The sequence below is a fragment of the Lycorma delicatula genome, chromosome 7, assembly GCF_047948215.1.
Source record: "Lycorma delicatula isolate Av1 chromosome 7, ASM4794821v1, whole genome shotgun sequence".
Lineage (NCBI taxonomy): Eukaryota > Metazoa > Arthropoda > Insecta > Hemiptera > Fulgoridae > Lycorma > Lycorma delicatula.
The window spans coordinates 2449349-2472070 of NC_134461.1; the positions used below are offsets into that span (position 1 = coordinate 2449349).

Here is a 22722-nt window from a genome sequence, read left to right on the forward strand (position 1 = left end):
GGTATGAGAAAGATTTGTGCAAAAATGGTCCCCAAAAATCTCACACAACAACAGCGAGAAACACGGAAAAATGTGGCAGCCGGTCTGTTAGAGCAAACGAAAATCAATCCAGATTTGTTGAGCCGTGTCACTTTTGATGAAGGTTGGTTTTTTCAATACGATCCAGAGACAAAACGCCAAAGTTCGCGATGGTGCTCAAAGGGATCACCCAGACCAAAAAAAGCATGCATGTCAAAATCAAAAGTGAAATGCATGCTTGTGTGCTTCTTCGATTCCAAGGGAATTGTTCATAAAGAGTTGGTGCCTCCTGGACAAACAGTTAACCAATATTTCTACAAAGAAATTTTAGAAAGACTTCGTAAACGAGTTGTTCATGTCCGTGCCAACATTGCTGATAATTGGTTTCTGCATCACAATAATGCGCCATCCCATACTGCTCTGTCAGTACAGCAATTTTTAACCTCAAAACAAATTTGAGTACTACCACAGCCACCTTATTCACCAGATATTGCTCCGTGCGACTTTTTTCTATTTCCAAGAGTCAAAATGGCGGTCAAGGGACACCATTTTCAAACAACACAAGATGTCCAAAAAGCTGTGACGAGGGTCTTGGAGGATATTACAGAATATGAGTTCCAGAAATGTTACCATCAATGGCAGAAGCGCTGGAATAAGTGTGTGCAATCAGAGGGGAACTACTTTGAAGGAGACAACACTAAACATGACTAAAACGGTAAGCAACATTTTTTTCACATCAGTCTCATTACTTTATTGTCGCATCTCGTATATATATATACATACTCAAATCTAGCAATAGTGAAGCACTGTAGGGTCAGCTAGTGCCATATAAATTTAATGACTATCCTTATGGACAAAGAACGAGTTTATTTTCAAAATATTAATTTTCTGAAACAACAATTAATCATTCTCCGTTATCATTCCTTATAGCTTCTTCATACCTATCCATTCATTTTCCATCCCTACTGCAACGTTAAAATCTCCCACTAATATCATCTCCTGCTTGCTAGGGACTTAATTAAAAATATTACACAATGCCACTTCAGAATCCTCTTTCACTTTTTTATTTCACATTATTTCAAGCATATAAACCAATTATTACCATAAAGTATCCTGTAACTTTGATAGATACCCTTAAGATGTTCATTAACAGTTTCCTTCATTAACATGTATTTGTACCTTACAAAGCCCTTTCACTTTTGTCCAACCATTATAGAAGTGTGTAAACAATATCCACATTTAACAGCTACAAATTTTCTTTTTAGCCTCAGTTAAAACATCCGCAACAAACTTTGTTATTTCATTTAAAACTTGTAGTTTATTCCATAGCCTTGTTAGCCAAAATTCATAGTCCATTTTCATTTCCATTGCCTTATACTGTTAAAACCATTTGTATTCTCAGGCTTATTACTGGGTAATTTAACAATTGTGATTTTTCTGCAAGCCAGGGGACTGCTGCACAAGAGAGTGCTGCAATCACAAGAGAGTGAAATTTTAATTCTTATCTGCTCCTTCGTTGAAACTGCAATAACACAGATTGTGGCATTAGGGCCTTTGTTAAAGTGGTGATGTAGACTTGCCACTGTCACAGTTTCTTTTCAACCTTACAGCATTTTGTAGATGTACAGTGTGAAAAAAATTAGACTCTTATTTAATTTAGATCAAAGAATTAAATTAATTGTCTTAAAAGTATTTTTTATGAAGAATAGTACTTGATGATAGTGAAACGTGGAAAGTAAGGAAATCGGAAAGGAATAGAGCAGAGGTTTTTGAAGTGTTATGTAAGAGGACATAAAATATTAGATGAGTTAATGAAGTATGTAACGAAGAGGTCTTAAGATGAATAGAAGAAGAAAAAAGGTTTTTGCATAATTCTGTGAAGAGTTGGACTCTTGTAAAAGATTAAATGTGTCAGAGATAAAGATTAGATTTTATAAAAGATAGTGATGACAAAGGATATAATAATTATGTTGAGGTTAAAAGATTAGCACACTGACAGAAGGAAATTGAAAGCAGCATCAGTCTTGTTAATATGAATTTTAGCACAAAATAAATACAAGTTTCAAAACTGGGTTAATTTTCAAATTGGTATAATACCATATTCAGTTGCTATAATGTTTTTGTTTTACTAACATTACACTTATTTCAATCAAATCCTTTTTGTAGGTTATGTTTTTATAGTTTTTCATTGAGTACTGCTAAAGAAAGATCTACTTCCAAGATTATATCGAAGTTAATGGTAAAAAATAAAAAAAATAGTGAACAATAAAGGGAACCACTATCTTGAAAGTAATTCTATTTTCTGTTCATATTTTCTTCACTTCAGATAAATACAATTGTGTAATGAAAAATTAGAATAATTATTCTAATTTTACAAGTATAATTTTGTTATTGTTACAATTACAGTTCACCTTTTATAGTCTGATTCAGAAGGTTTTAGTATTATGTGAAATAACTTATAATACTTATATTTTATAAGATTGTAATGATTTTTTTTTATTCAGGCAATTTACTGTTATACAACTGATGGTCTTGGACCATGTTATGCTATTGATGGTGAAAAAATTATGCTTCAGTGGTTCAGATGTTACCTCGTGATTGTTGCTAAAGAATCTAAACAGAAATCTCAGAATTCAACTACACCTCCCATTGGGTAAGGTTTAAATACTATGCTTCAGAAAATGTTATTTTTATGCCACCTTACTCTAATTATAATATGTTTGTGAGGTGTGTGAGAAAAGTAATGAGACTGACTTTTTACTTACCATAGCAGCCTTGGGCTGCTATACACCGGCGGAGTCGTTGTTCCCACTCCTGGTAGCAGCACTGGAAGGCTTCAACTGGTAGGGCTTTTAACTTGTCCGTCACAGTATTTTGAATGTTCTCCAGAGTTCCAAAATGACGTCCTTTTAAGACATGTTTAAATTTTGGGAAAAGGAAAAAGTCACAAGGACTCAAATCAGGTGAATAGGGGGGGGGGGAGGGGTTGAAGAACCGTAGGAATGTGTTTTGAGGTCAAAAATTCCCTGATGGAAATGGCCGTGTGACACGGGACATTTTCATGATGAAGCATCCACATGTCTGCAATGTTGGTCTCACGCGAATCACTCTTTTCCTGAGCCTTTCAAGGACACCTTTGTCCTGGAGGAACAAATTCTTTATGCACAGTACCGTGTATAAAGAATTAAAGAATTCTTGGTCATTGTCAATCCTCTCAAGAAGATCAATGCACATGTTTCTTCGATTGCCCTTCTGTTCCGTTGTGAGGTTTTTCGGCACCAATTTTGCACAAACCCTCCACATGTCCAAATCGTCTGTCAAAATTTGATGTATGGTGAAAGTGTTTAAATTTAACTGTTCACTCATCATCCTTATTGTTAAACGATGGTCTGATCTCACAAGACCCTCACACGCTCAATGTTTTTGTCAGATTTTGAAAGTTGAAGATCTCCCTGAGTGAGGTTGATCTTCAACATGTTCTAGGCCTTCCAGAAATGATTTGTGCCAGCGGAAAACTTGTGCTCTTGATAAGCAATGTTTCCCATTGGCCTGTTTCAACTTTTCAAAGATCACACTTGCGGTTTCCCCAAGTTTAACACAAAACTTGATTGCACAACATTGCTCTAAATTCCGATGCTCCATTTTCATAACACAACAAAAACACAACTTCAGTGATGATGCTGTCAAAAATAATGTGTTGGCTGAATGGAGTTGAAACTCGTACTGAGCATGTGGGAAGGATGAACAAACCGGTCTAGCACAGACCGGTAGACACAGCGTTGCCAGTTCGCTCGCAGTGTTACCAATATCATTACTTTTCTCACACACCTCGTATATTTTTTATTAATAAATATAACCAGTTGTTTACAATAAAATATTATAAATTTTTTTTAATTGCGACTGATAATCATGCTTGCGTTGAAATGTATTTTTGTAACAATAAAAACATCATTTTGAAAAATGTTTAAAAACTGAAGATCCTACCATAAAATATACATACATAAAATACAGCTAATTTAATACAAAAAAAATGTGTATATGTATGTGTTTAAATCTGTGTGAGCTTATATGTTAAAATGTTTTTCAAATTAATTTTATTTACTTCCAATCTACTGACAGTTCTGAGATATAATTTTGGCTTTAGAGTTAGTACTCAATTGTTTTGAGAAAAGTATTAGAATTAATTTTTTATGTACTCAGCTTAGATCATGAATTACACAAATTGCATATATTTATACAGTAACAAAATAAACTTACTGTGTTGATGCAAAGAAATTTTTGTTATTCATTTTGTTAATTATTTGTATTAACAAATAACTGAATGATAGATTCTAATTGAGAATGTTTTTTTCACCGTAGTAAATATACTTTTTGTTACTAATGTATATTTAATTTCATATTCATGTGAAATAAATATTTAATGGCCTACATGTTTTGTTTAATTTGTTAATTTACCATTGTATGTTCATAATTTTTTTTTCAGAATTTTGTGAAATTATCTTTTTAGTATGTAGGCAGTATCTATAAAATTGTAGATTTTGAGTTGTGTGTATTCCCATGTTTTTGACCGTAAGGAATCCATTCGTGTAACTAAAATGATTGCACACAACCATTAATGAAAAACAAAGGAGAAATGTCTATCCAGAATAAGTTCTAATGTTACAAGAAAGCAGTACCTACATGTTTGAAGGAAGAGAGATAGAGCAGAATTTGCTTAGTAGATACTACTTTCTTGCTTAGCACACATTTCTTTCTTGCTTAATATTGTTTAAAATGTCAATCCAGATACTGCTTTCTCATTACGAGTTGATCAGGTAGTCTAGTTCTTTACACATGTATGGTATTAGCATCATAATTTGATTACTCATTTCTCTTGAGTAAATTTATTGGGGTTTAGAATAGAAAATTAGAAGTTTTGTAAGTTGAATATTATCATGGAGAATATAATACACCTGATAACTGATACTTGACCATCTGAACCTGATGCTTGCCTTCTTGACTAGCATCAGCAGCTGGATTTGGTAGAAACAAACTGGATAGATTATTTCAGTGCTAAAGGATGTTCTCCCTGAAAATCAAAGCTACTTCTAGGAAAGTTTGCCTGTCAAACAATTTTGTATATAGTATTGTATATAAAAATTTAGTTAAATTGCTACACCACCTCACACTGAGACCAAATCCAAAAAACCGGTCAAAAGTTGAAGAATGAAGTCGCATATCAAAGATTCAGATAATTGGGTTAGGTAGAAGAATAGTTGAATTGCTGTAAACTGGGATCGGAAGAAGAACCCATTGGGTTGGTCTAGTGGTGAAACTCGTCATTCCAAATCAGCTGATTTCAAAGTTAAGAGTGCTAAGGTTCAAATCCTAGTAAAGGCAGTTACTTTTATACGGATTTAAATACTATTTTATGGATACCGATGTTCTTTGGTGGTTGGGTTTCAATTAACCACACATCTCAGGAATTGTCGACCTGAGATTGTACAAGACTACACTTCATTTACATTCATACATATAATCCTCACTCATCCTCTGAAGTAATACTGGTGGTTCTGGAGGCTAAACAGAAAAAGAAAGGGATCAGAAGAGGGGAATCTTGTATACCTGCTTCAGAGTTCATAAAGGAAATCTTCTGTAATTTATAGTTTTCATTTTTATTTGATTAAGAAAAAAAATCAGCTGCTTAAAGCTGCCCTACGTGTTTTTTTTCAAGTGTGTATGATAAAAAATATGAATATTTCAGTTTAATACATTTAAAAATGTTTGACTTAATTTTCTTTTATATGGTAATTACAATAAAAATACACAAAAGTAACATTATTATGAAAAATGTTTGTATTTTACATGGTTTTATTTAACTTCACTCATTTGTTTGTTTGTTTATATGCATGTATGTTTGTATGTTAGTGTACATGAAATCTTGCAATTTATTTTCCACCCAATTTGAAATCAAAAGTAACCACAAGATGGGATTAACGTTCTGCAATTTGGATGAAAACTGCTACTTGAGGGTTTTTGAGGTTGCTGCTTATAAATTTGATATTAGAGTGGTGAAAAACAAAATGGCAGAACCAATATGGCAGATCAGTATTTTTTTAAATCATCCTATTTACTTAAAATTCACTATTTAGGGGTTACTGAATAGTATTCAGGGGGACACTGATTTTCAATGAAATTCATATAATTTTCTACCAGTCATTTTGAATTTCATTTTTTTGACTTCAGATTTGCAATCAGCAACTCCAAAAACTCTGATATCAAGTTTCCAGTAAACAAACTAACTTTTAATTTTAACCAGCCTTTTACACTTTGGCCCCACTGTGCATTTGGAAAAATCTAGAAATCATTCTTCAAAAATATGGGAAAACTAAATTTTAGTTTTGTTCTAGATGAGCATTTTCACAGTCACATTTACATTTTACTTATATAATACTTTCAGTATAATTATAAAATTTGATGAAATAAAACAATTTTATGATTTACATTTTTATTTTTAAACATCTTTCAAATAGAAACAATCTTTGCGATCAATTAAATAGTGAACACAATTGTATAGTTAATGTCAAATTTTCCACCAGTCCATCAGTGTCATTTTCCTCATTTAAAATTATAACGGTATCACTTGTATCAAAAAATTGTTGTATCAGTAACATTGGTTTTTCACTAACTTATGTTAGGTTTGCTGTTTTCTCTAACAAACTAATTAATTTTTCTGCTCCTCCTCCTATCTACTCATTTCTGTACCATTATTTCAACTCTTGTTAACCTCGTAAAGGAAAATCAACCCGTGACAAATCTTCCATTGACTTTGATTCAATCATTGTTCAGTGACATTCCATATGTCTTGTTTGATAATTCAACAGGTACTGTTCTCTTTCAACACAGGTAGAGTACAAATAGATTGTCTGTTGAACAACATTAAAATCAGTATCCTTATCAATAGTCTTATATGGTCTCTATTTGACCATTGAGTATTTAGCTGTGTTCAACTCTCCATTCTCATTCTTCCATGCTTTGCCTCTTTTTTCAGCACTAGATTCTTGTTCCTCTTCTGCCTTAGGCAGGATTGTAAGACATATTCTTCTGCCTTACAAGTTCATAATTTTAATAGTTTTTTTTACCAACAGTACTAAAGATTTTTAACCTTTTTACTGACCCTTAAAGTTGATTATTTTGTTGTAAAAATTTAGCAGATGTTCATAACTTTTTTCATACTCCCAATACTTTATAAGAGTAAGCTTCATTAAGCAACATTTTTTTCTTATAATTTCACAACCTTATGTGTACACATTTGTACATCAGTCTTTTGAAATCCAATTTTGTCACTAAATTGGTTAGTACATTCCATAAAATTGTAAAAAAAATTTTTGTTATAAGAGTATACTAAGTATTTTTCTATGAAATATCCTAATCAGTTTAGTAATTCCTCCACCTTTTTATTTTATTGTATATTCAAAAAAATTATTTCTTATAATTACAGTTCTGATAAACTGGTAGAGCATGGCATAACTTTGGCATTGCAAACTGTTACATATGTATGTTATAATATTTTAGCACCCTCCTCTGAAAATATACTGTTAAGAGTCTATTTCTTTATATATATTTAATATGATATGCAATTTATTTTAATTCCTAATGATTTGTACGATTTTGTTTAAAAAAATTTCTAAATAATAAATATGTTCATGAAAGTAAATATTCATAAATCTCATTGGTCATTTTTTTTTTATTATCCTATCTTATATTTTAAATAATAAATATATTTTTAATACAAGAAATTATTTTTTTTTCATGTATTTGTTGCTGTATAAGATCATAATTTTTAAATAATAATGCTTAGCAAAACACATTTATAATACTGGGTTTTCAAACAAACTATTTTTGGGACTATATACGTTATATAATATGGTTTATCCTTTGTTAGGATGATGCTAAGCAGTATTTCATCCTGCTTTTTTATTTTAGTTTATGACTAATATAGAACTAAGCAAAAAGGCAGTATCTGCTTTTTTAATTTAAGAATTTTACGCAAAAAAGTATAAAATGTGGACCAAGCATTAAAGTAAATTCATATATTAGGTAAATTTATGTATTAAAACTAGGATTTCTAAGATTGTTTCTTGTAGATTCACCTTTTCTCTTAGCAATATAATGTAGATTATATTGTACATATAGATGGTCTGCTATGATTTTGGTATTTCTCTACATTTTGAACTACTTTGACTCAAAAAATATTAAATTATCATAATTATGGTACACACATTTGTATGTTATTGGTTTCTGCTAGGCTTTATGTGTCAAGAATTGTTTAATGAGAAATTATGAAATTGTGTGTAGTTTGTATCTCAATGATTGAAATTAATGTCTTTTTTTGTGCTTGTTTTTCAACTTTTCAAAAAAGAATACCTTTGGAAATAATACTAAAAAAGAATTTTTTTAACTTTAAAAAACACTTTCACCCCAAAAATCTGCTTTATATGTTTTTACTTTTTCAGCCCATTGAAATGAAATTTTTAAAATTAGTTATAATACGGTTTAAAAGTTTTTAAACATTTCATTGGTGGTAGAAGTTCCTCCCTAAAAATAAGTGCTCTATAAATTTTGTTTTTAGTTTTTCAGTTTGAATTTTTTTATTTATATTTTTCAGTGTTCTAAATAAATAGAAATTACCTTTCATATGTATGATTAAAACTTTCATTATAATTTGCTACACTTTAAGCTAATCTGGATTTGCTAAGGAAACATAACAGGTAGTTTTACATGTAGCTTGAAAAAATTTTAATTTTTGGTATTGTACATTGATAAAGTAAAATGTAATTGATAATGTCAAATGTAATTTATTAATTAGAATGAGAATTTTTTTTTCAATAAACTAGCAGAACTTTTCTGTGAACTTAGGAAGGGAATAAGTTTACAGAAAAAAATATCAATTAGAAAATTCAGCTCCATATTAGAAATTTGGGTAGTATTTCTCTCACGTTCATTAGTTTATTGATTATCACACTTATTTTATTTATCTTACAATCAGAATTATTTGATTTCCAAAATATAAGTAGTATGATTGAAGAGATTATCTAAGTGGTATGAACACTAGCTTCTGAACACTGCTTTCTTTAACTGAATATTGAGAAGTTCAGTTCTCAAAAATTAAAAAAATGTTTTTTATCATCAATTATTTGACTGGTTATTCCTCTATTCCTTTGAGTTTCAAGCATTTTCTATAGCCTACAACATCAGTTACTTTAACAATTCTAACTAAATAGAACTAGATAAAACTTACAAATTGTAGGACTATTATGGATTTAGATGTATTTTATTTCTTATAATCAATGCAAGAATTTCCATTGTTTTACAACACATTTACTTTATGTTTCAGGTGAAACTTGCTTTGTTACCACCAATTTACTTTCCTTACAGTTAGTCTGGAGTAAAGGTATCCAAACCAAAAGTAATGACCTATTGAAAACCAGTCATCGTAATCTCTTAAATGTAGGCTCAGTCGACAGGAAATATCTCCAAGATTTGTTCTGTATACTCTTAAGGTCAGTAGAATACACAAGTGCAGGCAAGCTGACTCACAATGCAATTGTAGTCAGTCGAGATGTGGACCTCACAGCTTTAGTTCAATGCATGCTTTGGTTAACAAAGTTTCAATCAGTTATGCGTGTTCAATGGCGTATAGAACTGAATGGAATATTGGTCATCCTACACCCAAATTTATTTGCATTGATTGAAACTTCACTAACTAAAGTATGCACTGAACCTTCTGTTGTGAGGTCCACATCTTGTCTGACTACAGTTGCATTGCGAGTCGACTTGCTTGCACATGCTTATTCTACTGACCTCAAGAGTATGCAGAACAAATTTTGGAGATATTTCCTGTTGATTGAGCCTACATTTAAGAGATTAGAACAACTGATTTTCTAAATATAGGCCATTACCTTTGGATACCTTTACCCTAGACACCCTTTATGAAAGAGTGGAAAAAGTACAGTAAAACAGTGAAAAAATTACTTTTCTTGTTGGAAGCAACTTGTATTCCTTAACATTTTGAGAATTCTTAAGTTTAAAGCTACTAAATGCTTGGTTACAATATTCTGTATGTATATTTGTTGGTGTATGTCCATTAACATTATCATAAAAATAAAAAAGCACACTGAAAAGGTGATTTTGGATTACAGATAACAACTGGTTAAATTTGGAGTTAAAATTATTTTTCACTATAAAATTTGTAATTTATTTGTTTATTATTATAATTTTCATTCATTTATTTTAATTTTTTAATTGTTCATTCCTCAATATTTCTTGATGATTGCTTGGAAATCAAAATAGTTATCTAATTTTAAACTTTTAGTGATTTTTTATAAGTGTTTTTTTTAATTGGTTTCATGTTTTCTATATCATTTTTTTAGCTTAATAAAAAATAAAAAGTATATGTATGATTAAAATATTATTATGAAAGGCTTTAAAAAACACCTCATTCGTTTTTTTATAACTCTTTGTAACTTTTGAATGCTCCAACCTTTGGAGCAATCAAAGTTGCTCCATTTGAATCGTCAAAATTGGAGCAATTTTCAATGATTATCGTAATAAATAAGGATATGGAGGGGATTTGTTACGGGGTTACCCTTCTTCAACAAATTAGGTGAAGTTTAACTTTATGTTTCAAAGTATAACTAGTAAGTTATTTGTATTTTCTTTTAGATAAGACTCTTTTATGTGGTAACAATGTTCAACATTGATTGATCTATTGGAGGTAAATTAAAAAACATTTATTTTTTTTTAATGCAGATAGCCAAAATTTTGTTATTTGTGGTATCTTTAACTGCACTTTCTAACTTAGAAAAGATTTATATGAATTTCTGTTACTTTGAAATTACTTTATAATTCAAACTAGAAAATTTATTACAATTTTTGTTAAAGAAAGACAATATCAAAGTTGTAAAAGTATATATAATTTTCAATTTTATTATTGGAGAAGAGTAAATTTTAAACTCTGTACTACTGCAAAAATGCTTAAGAGTTATCAAATTGTCAGCTTTTTATAAGTCATTAATTTTTTGCTTCTTTCTAAAATCCTCTACTTAATTTGTATCAAAAATTAATTTAAATGTCAGGAAAAGATTTTTGAAAGTATATGTTTGGAGTGTCGCTTTATATGGAAGTGAAACTTGGACAATCGGAGTATCTGAGAAGAAATGATTAGAAGCTTTTGAAATGCGGTGCTATAGGAGAATGTTAAAAATCAGACGGGTGGATAAAGTGACAAATGAAGAGGTATTGCGGCAAATAGATGAAGAAAGAAGCGTTTGGAAAAATATAGTTAAAAGAAGAGACAGACTAATAGGCCACATACTAAGGCATCCTGGAATAGTCGCTTTAATATTGGAAGGACAGGTAGAAGGAAAAAATTGTGTAGGCAGGCCACGTTTGGAATACGTAAAACAAATTGTTAGGGATGTAGGATGTAGAGGGTATACTGAAATGTCTAGCACTAGATAGGGAATCTTGGAGAGCTACATCAAACCAGTCAAATGACTGAAGACAAAAAAAAAAAAATTTATATGTGTTTGCGTTTAGCAATTTTCTACAATCATTTTGGATTTTTTTATTCATTTGTATTTTTACACATTTTGTTTTCTTAAGGTCACTTATACTTCTTTGATTGCATCAGTGACTTTGTTAGTTCTATCATCATTGCTAGTTCTATCTTTGTTGGTTCTAAGCTAAAAATTTAATCCTCAGCAAGTGTCTGAATTCTTATGATAAAATAAAACAGTCTTTTGAGGTCTTCCTAATATTAATAGCCATACACAAACAAATATTTTTTTAATCATCTAAGTTATACAGATATAGCTATATGTTATTTTAGGTTTTTTCTTATTTTTATTTTGTTATGGATTATTTTTTTCATCTTTTGATTTTAGAAACCAAGGAAACACAGAACTAGAACCAACGCATCATACATTAACGGTTCTTGATATTCAGAATAAGTTTATTGTATTCTCAGTACCACTGAAAGAAGTTCAAGCTGTTCTTACTGAATGGGGATCGTTTTATATTGTAACTGGATCACATTCAATGTACCAGCTTGCAGAAAAAGACCTCCAATCTAAACTAGCACTACTGTTTAAGAAAAATTTATATGATGTTTCAATCAGGTAACAGTATATAAAAATTGTTTTTCCATATATTCTTACTTTATAGTTTTATTAGAAATATTCCTATTTTAATTTTATATTTTTATATACTTTGTTAAGATGTAATTAGAGATATAATTAGGACAGTATGTAATTAGTAGTGTATTGTGATGCTATTTTATCGTCTCCATCATTGTATCAATATTTTTTTTAATTAAAATTTTTCTTTAGCAAGAACAGCTTCAACCTTACACTGTATTTTGTTAAATACTCAAGAGTTGTATATTAACCCTTCTATTGACAAAATTTTATTACCTTTGCATAAATTTATAATCTTTTTATGATAAAAGTTCTTATTAGTTTCATGCAGCAGCCAGCTTTCTTAATATTTGTTGCTAATGTGTGAAATATACTTTCAGAGCAAAGTTTAAAGATGGGTTTTAAAGTTCTTGATTTGAAAACGTGTTTGCTTTGAGTCCATCAAGTGAATGATAATAATTATTTTGAAAACTAAATACCCCAAAGTAGAAATCCGGTGGTATGACATCTAAAACGCTAGCGGTCACAAGCCTTTTGAAATCAAATTATGAGAAAAAATTCTTGCAGCATGGTAACTGCATTATTAGAAGTACAACAGGTAATACTCTCTTGCTGAAACCAATAGTCTTACTCATTTTTCTTCAAACAGTGCAATAAACTGTTAGATCAAGAGATGATAAATTTCACAATGTACACATTTATAATTTTTAGAAAACTTTAGCGCATGGCCACAGCATGTTACACACCAGGTGAGAATTTTTTGTGTGTAATGATTCATGAAAATTGTGAAGATTTTCATTGCTCCATGTTGGTTTTACTGTTCGTTTAGTTCTCCAGATGAAGTGAAGTCTGGTTATCAAAATAAATGTGATCCAGCTGCTCAATCCCATTTTTATCCAGAGACAGATTGAAACTTATGACAATACTGTATATGTTTAACATTGTTTGCCTCTGATATTATGGACAAGACCAGCATTGTAAGCATGTAATTTAACATTCTTGTAGCTCTGAAAGCAGTTACTAGATCGGTCTGGTAGGATAATTTCTAAGAAATTTTATGAGTGTGCAAGTTAAGTGCTCTTATATATCCTCAAGGACTTCCACAGTTAACAGTAGTAGTCAGCCTGAGCCTGTTTGATTCAGTATGTTTCTAGTCTCACAAAATTGAATGAATACATCATCCTTGAAAAATCACATAGATAGCATCTTGCAAAAAATGGTCTGAATTGACATTGCTTAATTTGGCTATTTTAACTGCTCTATGCAGTTAAAATTGTATCTTGAATACAATTTGATTAATAGAAAAATAGAAAATTTACTGACATATAACTTAACATGGTTGTAAGAAGTGCACTCTTTTTGTAATACTCATTATTATCATCTTTGAATCTGTTCAGTTAGATTCAATTGATTGTCAACTTTTTTCACTTTTCTGAAAGATTACAAAAACATTTGTTACCTTTTATTATTTTCAAAAAAGTTGTATATTTTCAATTTTATAGATTGTGATATTTATTTTTTTTTATTAAGATTTTTTTTTTTGTCTTCAGTCATTTGACTGGTTTGATGCAGCTCTCCAAGATTCCCTATCTAGTGCTAGTCGTTTCATTTCAGTATACCTTCTACATCCTACATCCCTAACAATTTGTTTTACGTATTCCAAACGTGGCCTGCCTACACAATTTTTTTCTTCTACCTGTCCTTCCAATATTAAAGTGACTATTCCAGGATGCCTTAGTATGTGGCCTATAAGTCTGTCTCTTCTTTTAACTATATTTTTCCAAACGCTTCTTTCTTCATCTATTTGCCGCAATACCTCTTCATTTGTCACTTTATCCACCCGTTTGTTTTTTAACATTCTCCTATAGCACTGCATTTCAAAAGCTTCTAATCTTTTCTTCTCAGATACTCCAATCGTCCAAGTTTCACTTCCATCTAAAGCGACGCTCCAAACATACACTTTCAAAAATCTTTTCCTGTTTGTTTACCGTAGAGACTAGCTGTAAAATGAACATTAATATTCTCTAAAACATTTTTAATTAGCTCTCCTGTTTGTACCTCAGATATAAACCGTTTGTACAAATTTAAATCTTTACATTTGAAATAATGCATTAAATGCTTTTGTTTCATTCAGTAAAGCTGAATATTATCAGTTAATAGATATGAAATTTAGATTAAAATAGTGAGGGAAAGTAATGAAATGTTTATTTCGTAAAATTAAATTAAAACAGATGAAATATGCAGATTTTTTGATGGTTTTTTGTGCGTGCGTATTTTAAATAAGGAATCAGTTTTTTCAGTAAGAGATTCAGGTCATAATAGAAAACAGCTTGTTCCAATTTCCCGTTTTATTACATCTTTCAAACATGCATGTCGATCCACTGTGCGTAGCATGTTTGTTAAATGAATTTCTTACAGAATTTTAGTTCATTAACTTTGATGAGAAAAAGTGAAAGTATCATGGAGATAGAATTATATCTTGCATCCGTTTTGTGTATGAATGACAATAATATTACTGCGCATTTCGAAATGTTTTATCCATTTGATTTTGGTTTGTTTTGAAATGTTAGTATTATTTATTAAATAAAGCTATAAATAAGCTATTGTCCTTAAACCCTTCCCTTTTTATGATTTGCAATTGACGCCATTTTTTTGTGTTGTAGAGCTTATTGGGGAGCATGACAGCAACACGACCAAAGTTAGTGATAAAGAGAAGCGCCAGTAGATGTTGAATTTCATATAATTTTATATATACGAGGTCTGTAAATAAAGTAATGAGACTAGATTTTTTTGGCAGCCAAAGTGGCAAACTGTAAAATTACTAGTAAACTTATGGTTATATGAACACCTGATTTATATTAGGTATTATATTTTTAATCTATTGTTGTCATGTGAGACGTAAACAAACTTTTCGTGAAACGAGTTTTTGTTGTGCGTTACGAAAATGAGTGATACTAATTATGAGTCCAAGTTTATATCCAAGTTTCACTTCCATATAAAGCGACACTCCAAACATACACTTTCAAAAAAATTTACCTGACATTTAAATTAATTTTTAATGTAAACAAATTATATTTCTTACTGAAGGCTCGTTTTGCTTGTGCTATTCGGCGTTTTATATCGCTCCTGCTTCGTCCATCTTTAGTAATTCTACTTCCCAAATAACAAAATTCTTCTACCTCCATAATCTTTTCTCCTCCTATTTTCACATTAAGTGGTCCATCTTTGTTATTTCTACTACATTTCATTACTTTTGTTTTCTTCTTGTTTATTTTCATGTGATAGTTATTAAGATTATGATTCATTGATTATTACATTTATAAATGAATTTATTTAAGAGAACGAGCCGTGTTTAATAATTAACTTTCACATATAAATTTTTGAGATTATTTGAGTATCATTATTTATACTGACCTGTCTCATTCTTAATGTGTGCATTTACCGTTTAATAAAGACAAGAAGCAATTTGTGCATTGCTGAGTTTGTTGTTCTAAATATATTCCTTCTTTGCTTAAAAAAAAATAATATGAAATGCGTAAATCAGTAATCATGAAGTGTACTTAGCATCCTAAATTAGCTGTCAGTCATGTTTTAAATTATTTTAGAAATCAGAATTCTAGTTTTTTCAGCATCATATGATTTGAGAAAATAATCGTTAGATAAGAGACAGTTTCAGTTTGCTGCTACAGTTATTTGAAGTAAATTATTTTGTATGATGTTATACACTTCTGAAAGCATAAAAAATGATACACCAGATAACAAAGGGTTACATGATGTTATACACTTCTGAGAGCATAAAAAATGATACACCAGATAACAAAGGGTTACATGAATTTTCACAGCACTAAACTTTGCTTAGAAAATATGTGGCAGGCACTCAGCAACAATAATTAATACAGTAGATGACAATTAAAACATTAAAATCATTTGCCTAAAATATTTTATTTTCATTGCCTTAAAAGTGATTGAAGTTATTTGGTTAAAAGTTAATTTCTTATAAAAAAATTTTATTTGTATTTTATTATTCATTTTTTAGGATTGCTAAAAATCATCAGTATGATACAGAAGGTTTAATTGATATTTTTCGGCAGTATGGTGATCATTTATATAGCAAAGGTGATCATAACGGTGCAATAGAACAATATATAAAAACTATTGGCAGCCTTGAACCATCATATGTTATAAGAAAGGTAATTAAATTAAGGTTTATAGTATCAATATAGCTTTTATATATATATATATATATATATATATATATATATATGTATTTGAAACATGATTTTTTCTTCTCTTTGTTCATTAACTCCATGAGTCTTTCTTATGTGACCTATTTAAAATGCATTTAAAAATTAAAAAATCCTTTACAAATCAAGACTGATTTTATTGTTAAAAATCAATATTATTTTTTTTTTTTTGTATGAGAGTAACATTTTATTAATCCAGGCCAGATTTGTATTTAAATAAATTAAAATTGCTTGGAGTTTGAAACTCAAGTACATCCAACAAGTTAGAATGTTTGCGAAAGCTATGATTATTTTAAATATAATAGAAAGATTTTTACTTTTTTTAAATACTGTTTAATTTAATAAAAAAAAATCAGAATTTGAATAACCTGGTTTAGTATTTTTAATAAATAGTTGCAGATGCTTAACAACTGATTAGAAAATAAATAATATGATTAGAAAATAAAATATGTTTAATCAAAGAAGTTTGTTATTCAAAGTATAAATCAAATTATTTTTAAATATTACCTTAATAATTGGCTGCTGTAGTTAACCAAAGAAATTTTAATTATTACATTATCTCATTTATTCACTTCCTTTATTTTAGAACATTATTAAGATAGAAGTGACGTTCAAAATTAGTTTTATGTTATTTCATGTAATAAATTTATATAAGAGGAGATTCAAAATCGCATATGTACTTTGGGGGCTGATTATAGGACTTGATACAGGTTGTATAATGTAAATTTATAATATAAGTCAGAATGCTTTGTTTTTTCAGTTATGGTTAGCTAAATATTTTGCTCTGTTTTCTGTTGAAGTGAAGTCACAATGAAATTCTTGGAACTTAAATAAAGAAGCAAATATGAAAGTTTTACATGTTTGTAAACTGTAAAACTTACACGTTTTCCATAAATTAACTTAGTTAGATTGCCAATTGATAAATAAAGACAAAATTTGTAAAGGATTTTATTCTAAGAAAATTAACAATTCTAAGAAAAATTTTTCAATTTTAAATAGATTGATTGTTCTTAAAGATTATTTCCATTCACAAACTTTTATGAGCATGACTTAAATTATATTATATTTTCTAGAACCTAGGAGACAGTAGAATAAGGTAGTAGTTTAAAATGAGCTTTGGATTGACTTTTTTATAAATAGACAGTACTGCAGGTTGTTTAGGTGTGTCAGTCTTTCCAATGATAGATTGAATATATTTGCCAGAAACCTCATTTTCCTCCCTCTTTAATATCTTACTACTTATGCCAGCAGATCTTACAGAAAAACCTTTTTCCAAGGACTTAATTATACTGAAAATTTAGCCTTATTAGTAGATTTAAGTAATAATAAGTTTTTATGTATTACGCTGGAAAATTACTAGAAAAATTTGATCACTCTCAAAACCCAATTGGTAGCTAATGTTTCTTTCTTCAGTTGTATCTAGCAAATAATTACTTAATACTTAGCTTTTTTTTTATTGGACTCATAAACTATACCTATCTGTGCACACTGTTTTATTAATCTTACGTTTGATTAGTTTCTCCTTTCAAGTTATTAACTGTTTTATAGTGAATTTTTATGTGGACTTTATTTTTAAAAATGGATTAAAGTAATAATTTTTCTCTGAATACATTAAGTTTCGTCTTATGTATTCCTGTACCTAATGCAGTACAATTTCAGGTTTTCATTTTATTGTTTCTCTGTATTTTTTTATATAGTTTAATTAAAACAATCCACAGTTTCGGTTCAGTGAAATCAAATACTACAAGTGTTCAAGAAGAAACATTCGTGATTCTGTGAACTCTGATGGAGTCATGCTGTATTGGAGTGTGTAATATAAAAACAAAGAATTTGATTTTTTTAAAAATTATTTATGTAAGCTCTGTTATATTTTTAACAAAAGAGTGATGAGAAAGAAGCTGAATTCAGACAAAAAATCCTTAATATAATGTAATCATATTCTCATATTCTCTGTCTGTGAGTGGAATGTTCAACATAAAAAAAATTTAAACTGACTAGAAATGGAAATAGGAAGTGAAGATGTAATAATTGGAATTTGGACTTCTAGGTCAGGATAGGAAAACTGAGGTATATGAAAATATGGTTAGAGGCTCTCCGTGGTTAGAAAATAAATGCTGCAGAAAGGAGTAGTAGATTTTCTAGGTTTATAATTTGTGGCTGTCTGGAACACACAGAGGATCAAATGAATTTGTTGTAAGCTGACAAGGTAATGGAAAATTCAATGATGACTTTCTTATTGTTGTAAAATAAGTTAACTTCACCTATTGTTAGGTTATCATAAGTAAAAGTTTGATAAGTAATTAAATATTGATTGGTTATCTTTATTCTATGAAACCACAGGGTTAGTAAACTGATTTGAGACAGGGAATAAACCCAAAATAGAATGTGAGCAACTATGCACCTGGTAGTAAAGGTTCTATTTTAGATCTGATCTATTTAGTTAGTCTATATCTAGTCTGTTAGTCTTTAGCTAGTTACTCCTTATTCTTATTTCGATAAAAAAGATATCACTGTACCTAAAGGAATATTAGGATCACAAAACAAATTTTGATAGTTTTTTCGCTATAACTGTAGCACAGTGCCCATCTGGTAGTAATGAACACAACAGTACAAATTTATGTACATATTTATGTATTTATTTACTTTCATAAATTTATAACGGTACAAATCTATGCAAGTAAATTCTCAATTTCATAGACTTCAGATTTTACGCCAATTGTCATAAGGTTAAAATAAATTTTAAATCGTGAAATGTTCTGTTTACATATGAAAAACCATGTTTAAGAAGGTTCTATTTACATCAGTTGCTGTTTGCTCTTTTTTAATGTTAGCAATTGACAGTGGGGATGTATTGAGAGAGAAAAGCAAGTCAGTTTGTTTGACTATTTTTAATTAAGTTGATGCATTGAGTATGTTATATCAACTTTAATCGATGCATGGAAAACATTACTCTGTAGTGATGTGGAAACTGATTTGGAAATGCCTAGCACTGCATATTTATAATAGCCACTGCTTGTGGGTAGGAAACCAAAGTATCAAAAGATAACATTATAAACTGATTAGAATATCCTGGCTATTTAAATATTGCAGAAGAAGAAATAGAAAAGAAGTTTGCTTTGAATACTCTCATTGAATATGCGAGGATGTCCATGACAAAAACACATAAAGTTTCTTGCATCACTTTTTTGTTGTACAAGAAGCTTTGGGTTTGGTAAAGGATTTTATAAGCAGTACAAAAAAATAATAACTATGTGAAAATTATCCCCATATTAAACATGTGAAGAATGTTATTATTTGAATGCAATATCAGAAATATTCTGAAAAAAAGATTCACCTCTTTCTTTAAGTACGGTATCTCGATTAGGAAATGAGTGTGTGTTGATAAACATATAAGTGAGTTAGATTTAAAAACAAGTATTTTTTTATATGTATTTTAATTCAGAGAATTTTTATATTTACATCATTTAAAAGTTTATATTCTCTGATACTTTGTGACAGCTTGTACTTGTATCAATTTTTTAATTTGTACATGAAGTAACTTTTTTAATTTTTATAGGATTGTACGAATTGGATAAATTAATTTAAAATAAAGTTGTAATTAAGATAAATTATTTCTATTAAAATATATATTAATTTATACTAGATAAGGTTTCCTATTAAATTAAGTTTTAAAGAAAGTAATAAAATACCACAGAAAAATCGGTAAAATTTGTAAACTTGATGAATGCTGTAAAACGATTTTATCATTTACTTATACATTTTACAAATTACTTGTTCATCATCCATACTTTTTTTATTGCTTTACAAAAATCAACAATACTGTTTTGAAAGTCAGTTGAGGAGATGGGAGATGTTTTAATTTAATATCTCATTTAAATATAGATTTAAAGTATTGTAAATATCTTTGTGCAGGTTCTGATATGCACAAAGATTCTCAACATGTTGCATTATATAGTTTTTAAAGTTTTCTTTTTAATTGTACATGTAGAATACTATATTTACAACATCATAAATTATTACCAGTTGTGTATGTATGTTAAATTTGACTATGAAATTGTATGTAAATCATTATATAATAACTTTAAATAATTTATATTGACAAAATAAATACAAAATGTTTGTTTTGTTTTATACTAATACTCAGAAACATCTACATGATACTCGTGTATAACAGATTTTGTCGTTTCTCAAGTATCATCTACCTCTTCTGTAAACATTTTTCTCCACTTGATATGTTATAGTAAGTTTTGTTATTTAAAGGAAACTTTTCTCTATGATTATTATGTACATTATTTCAGACTGAAAATCGAGAATGATTTTGACGTAGAGGTTGCAGTTAACGTGTGTAGGCAGTCTTCATCTGAAGACGCTTTATTATTGGCTAAAAAACATAACTTGCATTCATGGTACTTAAAAATTCAGTTAGAAGACAATCATCAATTTAATGCAGCTCTCGATTATTTAAGTAAATTAACATTTACTGAGGTAAATGAAATATCTTTTTTTGTCTTATACTTTTGTTGCAAATTTATTTACAACAATATTTGGAGTCAGTTTTGAATCATGATATTTGTAATCTACATAATCAACTTCATACATAAAATAAAAACTGCAGCAGCTATTAAGAAACCAAAATTGTTACAGTATTAATAATGACTGAAAATTCACTGTAGAATCTTACATGTTTCTTCATTGAAAAAGTGGTTAGAATGGAATTTGAAATAGAAGTTAATTATTGCATTATTTAAATTTGTGTTTATTTGGAGAGAAAGGTCTTGGAAAGATTGTACGTGTGTGTGTACGCATATATGCACATGTGGGAGGGTGAGATCACACGCATGTGTGCATGTGTTATTTATTGAAATTAATCTTTTAAGAGTCATATTATTCCTGTGTACTGTTAAATTATATTTAAATTCAATCATGACTGAGGATGCAGGATTTTGCAAAAGTACTTTCATGAAAAATTAAGAAGATATTTCTCATTTCAATATTCTGTACTTGGTGACTTATTTGATTGAATTTAAATATAATTTAATAGTACAGAGGAATAACATGAATCTTAAAAAGATTAATTTCAATAAAATAACACCCACATACATGCTCTCTCACTCTCTCTCTCTCTCTCTCTCTCTCTCTCTCTCTCTCTCTCTCTCCCTCTCCCTCTCCCTCTCCCCCTCCCTCTCTTCCTCCATCCCTCCCTCCCTCCCTCCCATAAAACATTTATGTTCATAACACTTATTAACTTCAAACTGTTTCCACTTGTGCAACATTTGTGGCGTAAAATGTTTGGATGATATTCTGTTTCATACCTCACATTATGAAGAATATCTGCAGTTAATTCCATTAATTACACCTTGGAGGATTTTTCTTTTGATTCACTAATGTTGACAATCTTCGTTGTGTATACCCTCTCTTTCACAAACCTCCAAAGAAAGAAATCAAGTGGCATAACATCAAAGGATTGAGGTGGCCAGAGAATTGGTCCATCACAGCCAATCTAGTGTTGAGGAAATGGTTCATGTAGGTAGTCCCTACCATGTAAACTCCAGTATGGTGGTGCACCACCTTGTTGGAAGTAAACATTGGGTTGTGAATATTAAGTTTGTGGTACTACACTCCTTTGTAACATGTCTAGATAAATAGCACTAGTAACCATTAGCTTGACGAAGAAGAATGGTTTGATCACTTCATAAGCAATCAATGCACACCGAACGTTACAAAATGATGTTTGGTGTGCAAACACAACAATCATGTTGTATTTGTCAAACAACATGAGGGTTCTTGCTACCTCAAATCTGGCAGTTGTGAATGTTAACATGACTAAAAACATGAATGGTTATTTCATCAGAGAAGATTACATTTTCTAAAGTACTATCATTGTTCATTTTATCAGGAATCCCCACAGCAAAATTGTAATGGGTGGTTAATAGTTTTCTTCATTTTCTTACACCAATGAATTTGTATGCATGAAGTTTTAGGTACTTGTGAAGAACCTTCATAATTGTTGATTGCTGTATTCCAAAGTTCTAAACTCGCACAAGTCAATTTGCCAAAATTTCTCTGAAAAGTTTCTCTTGCTCCACAACTTCTGCAGAGAGGGAGATGTGCCAGCATCTTTTTTTGTACATTACACTTCCTGTATCCTTAAACTGCTGATACCAATGTTTAATTGGTATCTTTATTAGGAGTCTTTATTAGGAGGATCATGATTGTGCTCTAAACGAAAAGTCTATGATCAATATTAACAGATCCGCTTTCATAAAACCATAGTACACACA

General features: G+C 29.7%; 1 protein-coding gene across 1 annotated transcript in view; it reads left to right on the forward strand.

Annotated features, from left to right (window-relative positions):
* LOC142327858 (vacuolar protein sorting-associated protein 11 homolog) overlaps positions 1 to 22722 on the forward strand; it is an 81486-nt gene that overhangs the window by 16888 nt on the left and 41876 nt on the right. Inside the window, exons 3-5 of the mRNA XM_075371211.1 lie at positions 2523 to 2671; positions 11946 to 12179; positions 16234 to 16387. Of these exons, the coding sequence (XP_075227326.1) occupies positions 2523 to 2671; positions 11946 to 12179; positions 16234 to 16387 (537 nt within the window). The remainder of the gene's footprint in view (positions 1 to 2522; positions 2672 to 11945; positions 12180 to 16233; positions 16388 to 22722) is intronic.